The following is a 16,470-nucleotide window of genomic DNA, read 5'->3' as shown; positions in this document are numbered from 1 at the left end:
AAGTTCAGTAACCTACATAATTACGCTACTTTTGTCACGTGATATCTCTCTTTCTTTTTTTGAAGTTATGAAAAGCGTTTGCGTAATTAAAAAACAAACAAAAAAAATACAGGGGGGACGGGTAGCGGTGTAGCTACGACAGACACGTTTCAGGACCTGCAGCGCGATAGTGTGTGGGAAGAACTGACACGACTAGCTTATCTGCGAGCGCGCACGCGTGCGTGAGCTGACGTCACAGGCAATTCCAGCAACTGGGTGGAGTGACCCGGTAACTGCGGAGAGGAGAAATTTCTGAACTTCACAGCAAGTTTCTCAGTTAAAACACAAACTGCGTGTTCCTGCAGAGCATGGGCGGCTCACATCTCAGCGTGTCTCACCCGGAGGTAAATCATTTGTATCCTAATAACACTTAATATTTACTTAGAAAAAAAAGGATCATAATTAACGTTTGATAGAATTTGAGACTGAATAAAATTCCGAGTGTCTGGTAATTCTGTACTGTTTACCGTTATCACAAAGCTGCTGCCTCCTATCTGGCAATACGCCTATTTTCGTTAATCACCAAATGACTTTACGCTCCGCTGCACCCAAGAGGAAGTCTGAAACTGTCAGTCTGTCTGCAGTTGGGCTATTTATGCCAGATGTTGTATTTGTGATACGGATTTAGTTACCCCACATGTTGCAGCTACAGGTCAATGCGTGAACTCTTTTTGTAAGACCAACAGAGTTTTTGACTATGCCTTGTCATTGATTATTATTATTGTTGTTGTTATTTTGTATGTGAGAGTTCCTGATGAATTTGGGCTTTTCGCAGGCACTAGATGCCCTTGTCTAAATGTGATGGCCAGACCTATAACAAGGTGGCTTCTGTCCATCTTGGTGACCAGTGTCTCTGCTGCTGCAGCAGGTAGGCCTGTTCAAAAGCGCTTGTGCACAAATACTCATAAAAAGTACTTGCACCTGCATTCAAAAGGAAGTGTTGTCGCTGTGTACCCCACAACTTTAACAACCGTAATAACCACAACACTTTAACACTATGTTACACTAACCCACTTAAATGCCATGCTATCTGCAGTGCTATTTTCTTTAGAGTCATGTTTACTGATTATTTGATTAATTCTGTACTTTGAGATGTTTTGCTTTATCATAACCCCTACATGATTTGTTTTTCCTGTTCTCTAATGCTTTAAAAAATTCTTTCTTTGTACTGGTTTCTTTGTTTAGTAATACTTTGGTTAAAAAAAGGTTTAAAGTCTTAAACTTAAACTTAAACTGACTGTAGACACTCACTGTTGTACCGCTGTCCTGACCTTCTCTATACATTTTAAAATTAGAATCATCACCCCATCATTCCCACTGATTTTCAGTCCAGTTCTGGTGGAATTTGGCATTCCTCAGCCTTTTCTCCCTGTTTCACCCTTATTGAGAATTTTCAGCCATTCTTCCACTGAGACCATTTCTGATAATGCTTAAGTGAACAGTAGATGAATCAGCTAAAGGGTCAGATGCATCTCTCAGGTCATTTTGTTTGTTCTGGTCACATTTTTTCCTGTTTTTGAGGACGTGAGTTTCCAGTAGTGTCCATCTGCTGTAGACAGTTTTATAGGCTTGACAGTTCTTCTTTTCACCTCCTTGGCTGTAGTTTCCTCAAATTTGTTTTAGGACACACTGCACACTATGCCTAAATATGCCATGTTTTCAGCTAAAAGCTCTTTTGGAATCACCTTGCAAAAATCCTATTTTATGCCAATCAAACTGTGTTATATTTGATATTTTTCTTAGATTTAACTAAAGAAACACGAGCAAATGATGTGTTTATTAGACAGGCTGCTTGTAAAAAAGTGGCTAAATACAATAAAAAATGGGTTTTTGCTTAGTTCTGTGTTTTATGTAGGCACAACACTGGTTCATCCTTTGACTTTGATCCCTTTTTATGCTTGAATGATTCTTTGGTCAGTGTTAAGTGGCCCTAAAAAACAGTGTGTGGACATTCCTGAGTGAAAAAAGGAACAAACAACCAAAGAAAGAAACATGTTCCAAGAGAACTAGATCACTTTCAAAGGTTACAAGACAGTCTGGCTCCCCGGATGTAACATACAAAGAAAAGAGGGTAGCTCAAGACTTTTGCACAGTTCAAGGGAATGGTTCCAGACTAACCAAGAGCAGACCAAGTATGTTAAAGCTTAATTTTCGCATTATTTTCCACTTTTCAACTAGGCACATGCAAATGCTATCCATAAATGAATGAGTATTTTAGTTCTTAGTAAAGAACTGACCTGTACAATAACAGAAAATGTTAGCTGGGAGGTTTATGTGCATCACATTTTCCTGAAGCTGAGGACATTACTTCAATCTCAACACAGTTTTACTATTTATTCTCACTATTTATTTATTTGGTGGCCCAACTATCACACCTATCAGTCTTTCCTCATTGTTTGTGCTGTTTTTAAAGAGAAGTGGTCATAATTGACTAGACTACACTTGTTTTGGATCCAAACTGCACAAACTGCTCATTTCCTGTTCTGCAATCTGCTTTCCTGCAGTAGTCTGCATATATTAAACGGGTTACTGCTAAAAGTGTAGAGGCTTACAAGAAACGTGTAAAGGTGGCAATCTTGCGATGAGTAAAATCAAAGGTGTGCGTGTGTGTGTGTGCGCACAGATAGACGGATGCGCGCACATTTTTTTTCTTGTGGTTGAGAGCAGTGTTAGATCTATTGCTTTCTCCCCCTTTTCTTCATCATCTCTCACTTCCTGTATCATTTTATAACAATTATAGTCACCTTTGCTAAAAGCCTTAACTTATGCAATCTTATTAAATGTTAATAAATGTGGAGAATATGGTTGGAACTGACGGTAAATCAGTCGTGTTCACTCTCATTTCTTCACTCATTACATGTGTCTCAGTTTGTGAGTCATTGTAGCCTGGCAGTCTGGCACACAGGGTCAGTTTGCTTTACTGTGACTCGTGGGGATATTACCAAATATAGTTTTATTGCAGACATTTTGTCACTTTCCTTTCTTTGTGTTTTGTTTCGTTAGTTTTATTTCCTAGGAAATGAGACAAAGGAGCTGATTTAAAACACATCTGGAGCTTTCTAACAGTAAAACTGTTATATAAAGCTAAATTAGCCCCCACTAGCAAGACACAGAACAACATTAAACAGTGTCTGCCTTCACTCTACAAATACTCATGCTGTTAGTGTGTTTGGGTTTTAGCAGCAGTGAAGGTGACTGGTATAGCAGGAGAGCCAGGTTTGACAGGACTGCCAGAAACTGACTAGAGAAGGGAGCTAAGGCTGGATTTTGGAGAAGGGAGAGTGCATGCTAGGAACAGTGTGTGGTTTAAGGAATGTGGGATCTTGAAGTGGATGAGTGCAGGCTGATTAGATGGACAACGAGGTGGGAACTCATTGCAGTTTTTTTTTTCTGTACTTCAACTCTCCTCTGTCTTCCTGCATTCTGTGAGCTGGGAGTTTTTATATTCAGCGTGCTACTGTGTTGCGTGAGCGTAGGTTTTTGGTTGAGCAGTATTGAAAGGACAAGTTGTGGAACACATCTGGGAAAGATTTTGTGCATCACTGGCCCAATTTCCTGTACTTTGTTCATATTTTTGCAAATGTTTGATACTTTTCTACATCACTTTATGTTAAAAATACCTAGTTAAAGTAATGGAAAACACACAAATCAGGCACTGAGTGGACCTCACCCGCCACTTCATTAAGCACACCTTGCTAGTACTGGGTTGGATCAAAGTCTGCCTTTATTCTTCTTGGCAAATTCAACAAGTTGCCGGAAACATTCCTCACAGATTTTGTCCATACTGACACAATGGCTGCAGATTTGTCTGTCGCACATCCAGATTCAGATCTGGTGACTGTGGAGGTCATTTGAGTGTAGTGAACTCATTGTCATGTTCAGGAAACCAATCTGAGGTTTGTGATGTGGTGTTTTATCGTGCTGGAAGCAACCATCTGACTCTGGGTACACTGTAGTCATAAAGGGATGGGCAGTAACAATACTCAGGTAGGCTGGTCCAAAGACTGCCAAGAAAAGTTTCCCCACATTATTACACTACCAGCAACCTGAACTGTTGATACAACCCTGGATGAATCCATGCTTTTGTTTTTTCTTTAAATGCCAAATTCTGACCCTGCCATCTGAATGTGGAAGCAGAAACTCCTCTATTACCCAATTCTGGTAAGCCTGTTTGAATTTTGACCTCAGTTTCCTGTTCTTAGATGACAGGCATGGCAGTTTGACAAACAGCCACACCAGCCCATCTGGCACCAACAGCCACATTGGAAGTCACTGCAATAACATTTCTCCTTCATGCTAATGCTCAGTTTGAACTGAGCATTAGCATCCGGTCATCCCGGATCAGAGGATGCTGATTTTATATATGATTTGATGTTTGTGTTAACGAGAAGCATGTAACAGTTTAACTAATCAAGTGGCTTCTGAGTTTATACTAGAATATATTATTGAAACAGACTTTTGACCTTTGTCATCTAGTACAGTGGTCCCCAACCCTCGGGCCACGGTCGTTTGGTCCCGGGCCGCGAGAGTTGAGGCTCGGGTGTAAAATTGATGGTTTCCAGAGTTTTTACCGGTTTTTAGCATTGTTTTTTTATAGTTTTTATCATTAACTCGGTTTCTCTGGGTCTTTTCCTGTGTGTTATGAATAAATCTTCTTTTTTTTGGTACCGGTGCTGATTTTATTTTGTTGTATTTATCCAAAACACCATAAAGGCCGGTCCGTGAAAATATTGACAGACATAAATCGGTCCGTGGCGCAAAAAAGGTTGGGGGGCCGCTGTTCTAGTATTATCCCTTACCCTGAGGGCTCAACATGGATACAAGTGTATTTTATTTTCTGTCCTCTTTAGTGTTTAGTTCAGATCCGCAGAAAATCCGAGTATAAAATGCTTAAATATGTCACCCCTTCATGTCAGGGATTAATAATATTATTTAATGTTAGAAATATGTGTTTCAGCTCATATTCACCTCATGTTCAAGACTTTCTGCACATTCAGAACTTTTCACAAAGCCTGTGGTTATTTTTAGAAACCACCTCAGCTGTGTTACAGAGAATTTACTTATCAGTTAGCCAAGTAGCAACAGTACTTCTAAACCTGGGGTTAAAAAGTGGATCATAATCCTTGTAAACATGACCCCTGTTTGGCAGCCCACAGTTGGCAGTCAACTAAAGTAATCTGAAATGTAATGTAACGTTCTCCCTGCCTTGTCCGTATAAGCCCCCCACCCACCCCCTTACGGGTTCATGTGGACTAAGTGTGGCTTTACCCTTCCTACACCTTCCCACAGTTCACCCAGACCTGCCCACTGTGGGACTACTTGGGCCTGTCTGCTGGCACTGATGCTTTTAGCATCTTTAGTGTAGTGGTTAACATGTTTGCTTGGCAAGCAAAAGTTTAACAGTTCAAGTCCAGCTGAAGACACAGATCCCTTTGGTGTGTGACGACTCTGCCAACTCAAAACATTAGGAACTACGTGCTGTGGCGAGAAAGTCGCTGAAAACTGCGTGAGTTTAAAAAAAAAATAAAAATACTGACACCGAACCTTCTCTTCATTTAAGTTCGTGGCTCCTCCATGGGCTGTGTGTGCACAACATAGACATCCACTAAATTGGCACAAAAGATTTCATGTATAAACTGTACAAACTCATACCTGATATTGTTTTTTTTTTAATAAAAAAAAAGACCCACTGTTGGAAAACAGACCTGCCTCTGTCTGAGGTTTATAGGAGTAATCCCTCTGCTTCTTTCATTGGGGCGATGTGTTCCCTGAGTGCCCCATGGACTCTACACCTGGGCCTTGAAAGATCGTCTGCCCACGTCGCCCGTCCCCCCTACTTTGTGCTGACAGATTTGGGAGGGTGTGGAATCATGGTTCAGCGGATGGGCGTAGGCTAATAATGCAGCAGCTGTCTTTAATGGAAAGCGGAACTTCAAATCATAATCTAATGCAAACTAGACAGCTGTCAGAAAAACCATGTATTTAGTTTATTACAGAGACACTTTCTAAATCATATATCTGTAGGTGTGTGGGCTTGATTTCACTGATTTCACTGTAAAATGACTGCATATGAGTGAGCATGCCTTTTTCTCATCACCTTTACTTGCATCTTGGCTCGATGGAACACGAGAGGAAGACGTAGAGAAAGGAATTCAGGGTGTACAAACTAAGAACTATTTTTATTGAGCAAGAGACAAACATGAGGAAAAGGAATATGGAAAAGGAAGGAATGAGGAAAAGGAAGAGGAAAGACAGAGGAAACAGTAGGAGTGAGGAAGCATTAGTGGGAAGAAGAGAACAGTGAGAGGTTTGCCTCTTTGGACTTCTCCTCTTTGGAGCTCAAAGGAGGGATATCCTCCTCCTATCTCTCACGGGCAAGAACAAAAGCATCCTAAACACACAAAGGGAAGCGGGTGAAACAAAAAAGGAGATATGAACTCACGTGAAACATAAAACATAATGAAAGTGGGTCTGAAAATAAATCAGGAAGAAAAACTACAAACAAAACCCAGATTCGTAACGGTGACTTGTGTTTGTCCTTTGTGTTTTTTCAGATCCGCCAGCTCCTCCCTCTGATCCTAAGTGCTTTAGACCATGTGACGAGACAAACTGCCATGTGGACATACGGTGCACCTGGGATCCAAAGTCAGACCCTAAGAGCCCCACTAACTACACCCTGCACTGGGAGCCAGTTAATAACCAGTAAATAAAAACCATTTTTTACAGCTGTAAACAATAAGAAATGCCCCTCTCTGAATTTGTCTTGAACTTCTCCCGGTGTCGTGGCTCGTCTGGTCTTTTCTTTCAGCGACAACGATGTGAAAGGTGGGACCAGTTTAGACGGTCGCATTCCTCGAGAGGACTTCTCCGGTGTAGGAGAACTTCGTGTTTGGGTCGAGGCCGTTAACCAGAATGGCTCCAACAAATCTCAGCCGGTCGTCTTTAACGTCGAAAAGATCAGTGAGTCAGTCCCACGAATACAAACGCCACCACAAACGACAGTAATAATAATCAGTTCCTAATACCGCGACGGAAAAATGTTTTGATATTTATCTTCAAATGATTGATTTTCATTTAAGTAATATTAAAGATGAAACTTTTTTTTCACTGCTAGCCAAGCCACCCCCACCTAAAGACATCACAGCCGACCAGGAACCGTTGGAGTTTATGTGGAGCAATTCCTGCATAGAGTCTTTTGTATCCTGTGACATTCGATATTGGACTAAGGGAGAAACAGACTGGCCAAAGGTGTAGTTCGTTTAGGGGTTTTCTTCCCCATTAACAAATGAATACATGAAATAAAGTTAGCCTTAAAAAAGACTTAAAAAAGCTTATTAGGCAAGTTAAATTGTATAGTTTGAGAGACAAAAGTGTCATCCAGTGAAATTATGCTCAAGCTTGTTTTTTTCCTCTTGCACAGGTTGAGAATGGACTACAGGTCAGCTACACAGTGGAGGAACCGGACCCTTTTACAGTTTATGAATTCCAAGTTCGTTGTGCCTGTGATGGAGGATTAGAGAGTGACTGGAGTAAGATCCATAGCATTAGGAGCTCAGAGTCAGGTGAGAGTTCTCATTTGGAATAATAATAATAATAATAATAATAATAGTAATAATAATAACTTAGATTTTTACGGCACCTTTAGTGGACCCTAAGAAATGTCACGAGGATTGCATCACTTTCCCAAGTTTAGCATTTAAGAACAATTCAAAAAAGGTTCATGTTTCTCTGGGTTTTTTTGTTAAAAAAATCTCTTTAACAGTCTTTCACATATTACATCAGAATTGGGAAGCCACTTGAATTGTAGCTGATTACTGTAGCTTATTATAACAACATGTCTTTCTTTTGCAGGTTAGGTAAAACATGTTCATTGGCAAGTTTTACCTTAAGCTGTAATTGTTCTCTTAGCTGTTTTAGTGGCATGTCTTTTGTGCAGCTAGAAGGAAAATGTTCTGAGGTTGCCTTATCTCCCTGGCTTTGTCTCCTTCTTGCAATGCCACTCAGCCCCTGTTGGAGAAGTGGATTTATGGAGGGACTGCGGTATTTCCCCTATAAGCTCTGACTGTTTTCTGACTTGGAAGGTAGGCTGAGAACTAACTCGCTCACTCTGTCTCACCACGAGCCAACTCATCCCTCACTCTCCTCGCCTTTTCTCCATTCCCTCCAGAGTCTCTCTGATTCTCAGGCACGTGGGTTCATTCATGGATATAACCTCACAGTTTTCTACAGCAATGGCTCTGAATTGCAGATGTCCACGGCCGAGCCAAACAGGCAGTACATGCACGAAATTGTGGAGCAATTGTGCAGCAACGGTACCACAAAATGGTTCCTTAACGCCACTCTGAAGGATGTGTCATCAGTCAGCATATTTGCCTACAGTTCTCAAGGTGCCACAAACAAATCGTTTCTGACTATATCAACAGCAGGTAAGAGACTGTGAAGACTTTCATAAAAACTACAAGAAGCTTTGAAGCCCCTAGCGGCATCTAACCATCTCCGATAGGGGACACATTTAACCTTAAGCACTGGTCTCTTGCTAAGGTTATGAAGAAAATGTTCTAAAAGTTGACCTCAAGATGAATAAAGAGAACCTCAGCTTGTCCTGGGACCCACCGTCTGACGTCTCCGAGCTAAAAGAATACGTGGTGCAATATAAACAGGCAGGATCTCCACCTGGCCGAGAGTTTGACTGGATAAGAGTGAAAAAAAGCCAGAACAGAGCATTTTTTAAAGGTCTGTAATGTGTCAAACCTCATTAATTAAAAGAGTTGTTGTTGTTATGATAGCTATTGATTGCATTTTGAACTTGAGTGAATTCTTGAACGTCCCTGTTGTGTGTTGTATGTCTCCACCTACAGGTCAGTTTCAGGAGTACAAAGCATACCAAGTGTCGGTGTTCAAGGTATTGAACAGCAATGAAGTCCTCCGTCTCTACTCAGAGATTGGATATTCTCGTCAGAAAGGTGGCGCTCTCTGCTTTGTTCCTTTGATGGTTTCAGGCCATTGTAGCCTCTTTTCTCTCATCATAATAATTTTTTCTTTTATCTTAATCAGCACTGTTAGCAGTGCCGTCATTTAAGGTGGAAACTCTCACTGAGACTGAGGTGACTCTTCACTGGAAAGCCATTCCTCTCTCCGAGCAGACTGCCCGGATCTGGTGCTACGAAATTGGATACAAATGGTTGGATACGCAAAAAGGTATATAGCAGCAAACTATGTTACAGTTCAGTTATTTCTGGCTGATTTTTGCAAAGCTAACTGTTCATAGTTAGTAAAGAAGATAACATGCATGCTTAAAATATAAAGCACATTACATATGAAGGGAAAAAAGACAGAAAACAGGATAAAGATTTTTCTGGGTTGTATTTATCAAACATTTCAGAATTAGTCCTATATAGCATAATATAGGACTTGGCTTTGTGTTTTAAATGTGTTCCTGATGTATTATTTCTGCCTTAAGCTCAGGTCTTGTACCAGAGGTCTGGGATTTTGAGGGCTCCGCACAGTATCTTAACTCTTCCCAGGACATTCCCCGAATCTGTTCAGGCCACTCTCTCAGCTAACGGTCCCAACAACCACTGGGTCCACTTTGGACTTCCACGCCTATTCCTTCAGCCACTAGTACATAGCAGTTGTCTTGTGTTCCTTTTCTTTTTTCTAGCATTGCTATCGGCTGGGATCACATCATCTATCACAGCTGCAGTCCCCTGATGCTTGTCAACCACCACAGTGTCTGGTTGGTTGGCCAACAGCTGTTGCTCTCTGGAAGTCCCACAAGACCTTAGCCCTGTTGTGCCACTTTCAGAGGTGTGTCCCACTGGGACGTGTGGACTAATACTTACGTGGCCCAGATGTGCCTGCACTGTATCCCAGCCACTTGGATTGTGCTTCTGACTGTACATTGTCTTAGGGTGTGAACGATAGGTTCAATTGACACGTACCATACTCGAGAAGAACTTCCCTCCATCCCCTCTCCCCTGCAGGTTTGCACTCACATTGTGCTTAACTGTCTGGGCTAATTCACTGAAGTTTCCTTTAGCGTCACAAATACTTTTTTACTCTTAGATAAAGCTTTTGCAGAACGCAAGGAGCTCATGATTCTGTGCATTTTGTGGCTGAACTGGGTAACAGGTGACACTCTGCTCTCTCACATACTACAGGGTGGGCCATTTGTATGGATACACCGTAATAACATCAGAATGGTTGGTGATATTAAAGTCCTGTTTGTGGCACATTAGTATATGTGAGGGGGCAAACTCCTCAAGATGGGTGGTGACCATGGTGGCCATTTAGAAGTCGGCCATCTTGGATACAACTTTTGTTTTTTCAATAGGAAGAGGGCCATGTGACACATCAAACTTATTGGTAATGTCACAAGAAAAACAATGGTGTGCTTGGTTTCAATGTAACTTTATTCTTTCATGAGTTATTTACAAGTTTCTGACCACTTATAAAATGTGTTCAATGTGCTGCCCATTGTGTTGGATTGTCAATGCAACCCTCTTCTCCCACTCTTCACACACTGATAGCAACACCGCAGGAGAAATGCCAGCACAGGCATCCAGTATCCGTAGTTTCAGGTGCTGCACATCTCGTATCTTCACACCATAGACAATTGCCTTCAGATGACCCCAAAGATAAAAGTCTAAGGGGGTCAGATCGGGAGACCTTGGGGGCCATTCAACTGGCCCACGACGACCAATCCACTTTCCAGGAAACTGTTCATCTAGGAATGCTCGGACCTGGCACCCATAATGTGGTGGTGCACCATCTTGCTGGAAAAACTCAGGGAACGTGCCAGCTTCAGTGCATAAAGAGGGAAACACATCATCATGTAGCAATTTCAAATATCCAGTGGCCTTGAGGTTTCCATTGATGAAGAATGGACCCACTATCGTTGTACCCCATATACCACACCAAACCATCACTTTTGTTGTTCCAACAGTCTTGGAGGGATCCATCCAATGTGGGTTAGTGTCAGACCAATAGCGGTGGTTTTGTTTGTTAACTTCACCATTCACATAAAAGTTTGCCTCATCACTGAACAAAATCTTCTGCGTGAACTGAGGGTCCTGTTCCGATTTTTGTTTTGCCCATTCTGCAAATTCTGTGCGCCGATCTGGGTCATCCTCGTTGAGATGCTGCAGTAGCTGGAATTTGTAAGGGTGCCATTTGTGAGTAGCTAATATCCGCCGAAGGGATGTTCGACTAATGGCACTCTCCAGTGACATGCGGCGAGTGCTACGCTGTGGGCTCTTGCTGAATGAAGCTAGGACAGCCACTGATGTTTCTTCATTAGTGACAGTTTTCTTGCGTCCACATTTTGGCAAATCCAACACTGAACCAGTTTCACGAAACTTAGCAAGCAGTTTGCTAACTGTAGCATGGGAGATGGGTGGTCTCGTAGGGTGTCTTACATTGAAATCTGCTGCGATGACCCGGTTACTGCGTTCACCAGATATCAACACAATTTCAATCCGCTCCTCATGTGTTAACCTCTTCGACATGTCAATGGCTGTGCACAAAGAGAAACTTGTAAATAACTCATGAAAGAATAAAGTTACGTTGAAACCAAGCACACCATTGTTTTTCTTGTGACATTACCAATAAGTTTGATGTGTCACATGGCCCTCTTCCTATTGAAAAAACAAAAGTTGTATCCAAGATGGCCGACTTCTAAATGGCCACCATGGTCACCACCCATCTTGAGGAGTTTGCCCCCTCACATATACTAATGTGCCACAAACAGGACTTTAATATCACCCACCATTCCCATTTTATTACGGTGTATCCATATAAATGGCCCACCCTGTACTACTGAACCTAGTGATTTTTATGGGGGCAGGTGTGGGGTGCAGATAGGAATGCTACTAGATTTGCACTGTGCTCGAGTCCAGATGAACTGTGTCCCAGCCCACGTTTTCAAGCAAGCAAAGGCAACTTACCACTACCTCACTTCTTTTCTGCCATAGTTGCAAGAACTTTCACAGCCCCACTTTATTGACACCCGCAGCATGAACGCATGACAGGAATGTGCCGTGGTCTGTAGTGTTGGACCTTTGATTTTGTGTTTTTTGGAATATAAACTCTGGTCTAATAATTAGAATTTTCAGTTTTTGATTATAGTTTAGAGTTCTTAGTTTACTTTCAGTGTTTTTCTTTATTTTTGCAATCATAGTAGCCTAATGTCTTTGTGCTTTAGTCATTTCATCATAAGTGATGATTTTATAGTAGTATAATCCTACTAATTTTATCTGTTCGACATATATGCATTATTAATGATTAACACCTGATTAGTGATTTCCTGCTCTGACATATTTGATAAAAAAAGACTCAATAACTTTGATTACACATGTAACGTCACTCCAGACATTTTCTCTCTTTCAGTGTTCAATGTAAGTGCTTCCCATGATCATCAGACCTTCACGCTCCATGATCTCAGTCCAGGCGACTATGAGGTGTGGATGAGAGCTATTACTGAATTTGGACGTGAAGCGAATGCCACTGAAACATTCAAAATAAACCACCAGCAAGATATGTATGGTAGGTAGGATAGGTTTGACGTTATGTTTTAAATTGTTGTTGGTTTTTCTTTATTTTTCTTGCTGGATGTAACTAACTTAGGGTGTAATGGATTGTGCAGTGTTATAAGATATGAACTATTTATTATTTCTCTAACAATGATCACTTCTCCTTCTTTTTTTAGGGTTATTGATACCAGTTCTGTCTGTAGTTGTGCTCCTTTGTGTGGTTATTGCTTGTTTTTTACTCAGGTGAGACGATCATCTTAAACTTATCTCTGACATCATATTTGAAGCACATCACAATTGTGTTACGTACTGTTAACAAATACTTTTCTATTCTGAATAAATGTTGAATAACATGAGAAATATAGTAAAAAAAATCACAGTATGCCAACAACAAGGACACAAAACATATTAAATTCAAACTCCCTCCAGTTTTGTCTTTATGAACATAGTTACTTATACCTTTTTATGAGGTGATTTCCCAGTCTAACATATTTGCTGTTTACTGTCTTGTCTCTGGCAGCGTTTGTCCAGGACCAATCAAAGCATGTCCACTGATATCTTCGTGCGCCTCTGAGAAAGTGCCTGATCCCCGCAACAGTCACATCTTTAAACAGATGAAGCATCAGGTTAGACTGAATGAAACATAACTGCGAGGTTTCTATAGACTCCTAAAAGTCTTATTTTTTTTACTGTATTTGTTATAGTAAAAGCCTTAAGTTATGTAAAAAAAACAACTTTAATAAGGGTTTCAAAAATCCTTTAAAAGATCCTTTCTGGTATTGTAAGTAATTAACAAAATGGCTCTTTATAGATCTGTATTGCAGAAACAACAGCAGTCATTCTGTGATGTGAAAAAGAAAGTTGTCATAGGACTGTATGCAATCCTATGGAAAACTAAGTAGACATCATCATTCAGCAGCTTGTAGAGCCACGTTTAGCAACAACTTGAACTGATTGTTTCCTGTATGACTATCAGTATCTCATAGTGTTGTGGGGGAATTTTGACCCACACTTCTTTACAACGTTGCTTCAGTTGGTTGAGGTTTGTGGGAATTTTTTTTTAAATGCAGATCTCTTAAGTTCCCACCAAAGCATTTCAATCAGGTTTAGCCACTGCAACATGCTGAGTCTTTCTTTTTTTAGCCATTCGGTTGCAGATTTGCTGCTCTGCTTAGAATCATTGCCCTGTTGCATGACCCAGTTTGGAGCATAATTTACTATACAGAGGAGCTCATGGTGTCCTGGTCTGGCTCCAAAACAATCCCAAGGCTACTAATGACAAAAAATAAGCTAAATCAAGACCAATACCAGTTAATGCATACAGGTCACTGATATATAAACGTGGCTCAATGATAATCAAGAAATTGTTTTTTGTTTTTTCTGTCTCTCTGTAGTTTAATGATCCTTTGGGCTGGATATGCATTCCCGTCTGTGAGCCACAGCCCAAGATCTCTGTGCTCGAAGTTGTAAAAATAAAGTCTCCAAATTTAAACCCTGATGGATTAATAGGACCAGTGACAGGAGACAAGTTTTCACAAGATGATCAGAGGGAGGATGCTGTCCCAGAGGAGAGTGGAAGGTTGGACCGCAGATATGGAAAAGCGCCCTACAGCAAAATGGTTGATTCCGATGAGGAAACGAGTGGCAGCTCATCAGAGGAAGAACAGTTCACGTCTGGTTACGAGCAACACTTCATGCCCTCTCCTTTAGAAGTATGTTTTATCAAGCCTCACACCTGATCAGAGACATTATTCTCATTTTTTTTCTTTCTTTGTTGTTATTTATTGACTTTATTTAAAAAGGGACAATATACAAATAGTAAAGTAATACTATTTTACCTCAGACATACAGCTAGGCGCTGCTCCAGGTCAATCAGCTCACTGAAATTATTTCTTTCTACACTTTGCAACTAAAGGCTCCCCTATTTATTCAAATCCTTTTTCTCTCTCTCTCTCTCTGTAGTTTAATGAGTCCTTGGACTTTATCTGCATTCCCGTCAGTGAGACACAGCCCAAGAACTCTGAGGGATTAACAGGGCCAGTGGCGGGAGATGAGTCCTCAGAGATGGAGAGCCCAGATGATCAGAGGGAGGGTGGAAGAGAGGTGTACAACAAAATGGATGATTCCTATGAGGAGACCGGGGATTTCTGTAGCTCATCAGAGGAAGAACAGTTCACATCCGGCTATGAGAAACACTTCATGCCCTCTCCTTTGGAAGTACTCTAACATTGGCTATATCTCCACACCTCATCTGGCACATTGTTTGTTTGTTTGTTTAATATACGATTGTTTAAGATGGGAAGCCTCTGGATAGCCTTTTTCTTGAGATGCCTGCAGAGCATTTGGGTCACTGGAAAGATTTGTCTGCTGAAGCTGATTTTATGTCTCTCTCTGTCACAGTTTTCAGCTTTTGCATTAGTTTGTTCCATCATATCATGTTTATTGTTTATTTTTTGGCTACTTTTTCTTTTTCAGTTAAAGTCGACTCACTCTGCATCCCACATTTTGTCCAGCGTTGAGCCTGACTATGACAACACCAACAGCAGTATTTTTAAGAGTTGAAACATTTGCAGGATGAGCAGTAGTTTGCAATTTATTTCGAATCTGCATATTAACCCTAATCAAAGTGCACAGAGTGACAAATTATACTGACACCACCTGCTAAAACACTTTATGGTATTATAAAGTATCTCAGGAAACTCAATAAAAATAAAAGCTATCTGTACAATTATAAAACTGTGCTTTAAACTGATGTTTTGTTTTGTTTTTTCACATAAAGTGTCTTTAGGTAACACTGGATCTAATTTTATCATATCCATGACCTATATGAAGTCACTGGAAATAGAGTCTGAATTTGTTGCTATTTACTCACACACGTGCTCTGTAAATGCCATCCATCCATCCACTCTATTCCACTTATCCACTCTGGGGTTGTGGGGTAAATGACAATACTTTGAATTTGATTTTAAAATGATTTTGAGTGTATTGGAAATATTAACATCCTTCTTAGTTTTTTACATTGTTGCACAATATACTTTATATTTTGATAAATAAAATGTCTGTCAAATACATGTACAGCCATCACATTTGATTTAAATGACTAATATTGACTGTTTAAGCAACACCATGCTGGAGGAATATGGTGTAACACACAGTTCAGGTGTAATGATTAGAGATTACACTTAATAACAAAACCCACAAGGCCGTAATTGTAACACATGGTTAAGTTGGTTGTTATAGATAGATAGATAGATAGATAGATAGATAGATAGATAGATAGATAGATAGATAGATAGATAGATAGATAGAGTAAAAGTATATTTTGGATTATGATTGCAGTTTTAAGATCAGAGTTGGGTGGAGAGGAGTGTCAGGGATGATTTATGACAGAAGGATAGCAGCAAGAGTGAAAGAGAAGGTTTACAAGATGGTAGTAACCTGCTATCATGTATGGTTTGGAGATGGTAGCAACAACAAAAAGATAGGAAGGCGAAGTGAAGATGGACAAGATTAGAGGGACAGCACTGGAGACAAAGTTAGAGGCACAAGGCTAAGATTTTTTGGACATGTACAGAGGAAGGATAGTGTTGAAGATGGATCTGCCAAAGAAGGAGACCACGGAAAAGATTTGTGAATGTAGTGACGGAGGAAATGCAGAGGGTTGGTGTGACAGGGGAGCTCGGAACACAGTGAGATGGTGGCAGGTGTTCTGCTGTGCTGACCCCTAAAGGAAAGAAAAAACTAACTTCTGTGCAATTAACTAGATTTATTTCTACATTTAACTCCTAATTAATGCACAATCCATCTTTTAGGTTCGTTTTTAATTTCATTTTTAGTTTAAAAACTTGTATTTATACAACGTTTATTTAAAAAAATGCTTATTTTTTGTTTGCGGCAGTAT

The 16,470-nt window shown here is 40.5% G+C and overlaps 1 protein-coding gene across 1 annotated transcript; it reads left to right on the top strand.

The window, feature by feature from the left end:
- The first annotated feature begins 252 nt into the window (after window positions 1–252).
- On the top strand, window positions 253–15,640 carry il12rb2l (interleukin 12 receptor, beta 2a, like). The gene is made up of 16 exons (XM_063471683.1): window positions 253–383; window positions 815–907; window positions 6,594–6,741; window positions 6,848–6,999; window positions 7,154–7,287; window positions 7,460–7,601; window positions 8,044–8,120; window positions 8,207–8,465; window positions 8,581–8,772; window positions 8,898–9,002; window positions 9,094–9,237; window positions 12,427–12,582; window positions 12,746–12,812; window positions 13,090–13,195; window positions 13,964–14,281; window positions 14,532–15,640. The coding sequence occupies exons 2-16, from the start codon at window positions 841–843 to the stop codon at window positions 14,793–14,795; spliced, it is 2,331 nt and encodes a 776-aa protein (XP_063327753.1). The 5' UTR covers window positions 253–383; window positions 815–840; the 3' UTR covers window positions 14,796–15,640.
- Window positions 15,641–16,470: the final 830 nt, after the last annotated feature.

This window comes from Pelmatolapia mariae, linkage group LG4 (assembly GCF_036321145.2).
Source record: "Pelmatolapia mariae isolate MD_Pm_ZW linkage group LG4, Pm_UMD_F_2, whole genome shotgun sequence".
Taxonomy (NCBI): Eukaryota; Metazoa; Chordata; class Actinopteri; order Cichliformes; family Cichlidae; genus Pelmatolapia; species Pelmatolapia mariae.
The sequence above is the reverse complement of the archived record's forward strand: the minus strand, read 5'-3'. Positions and strand labels throughout refer to the sequence as shown.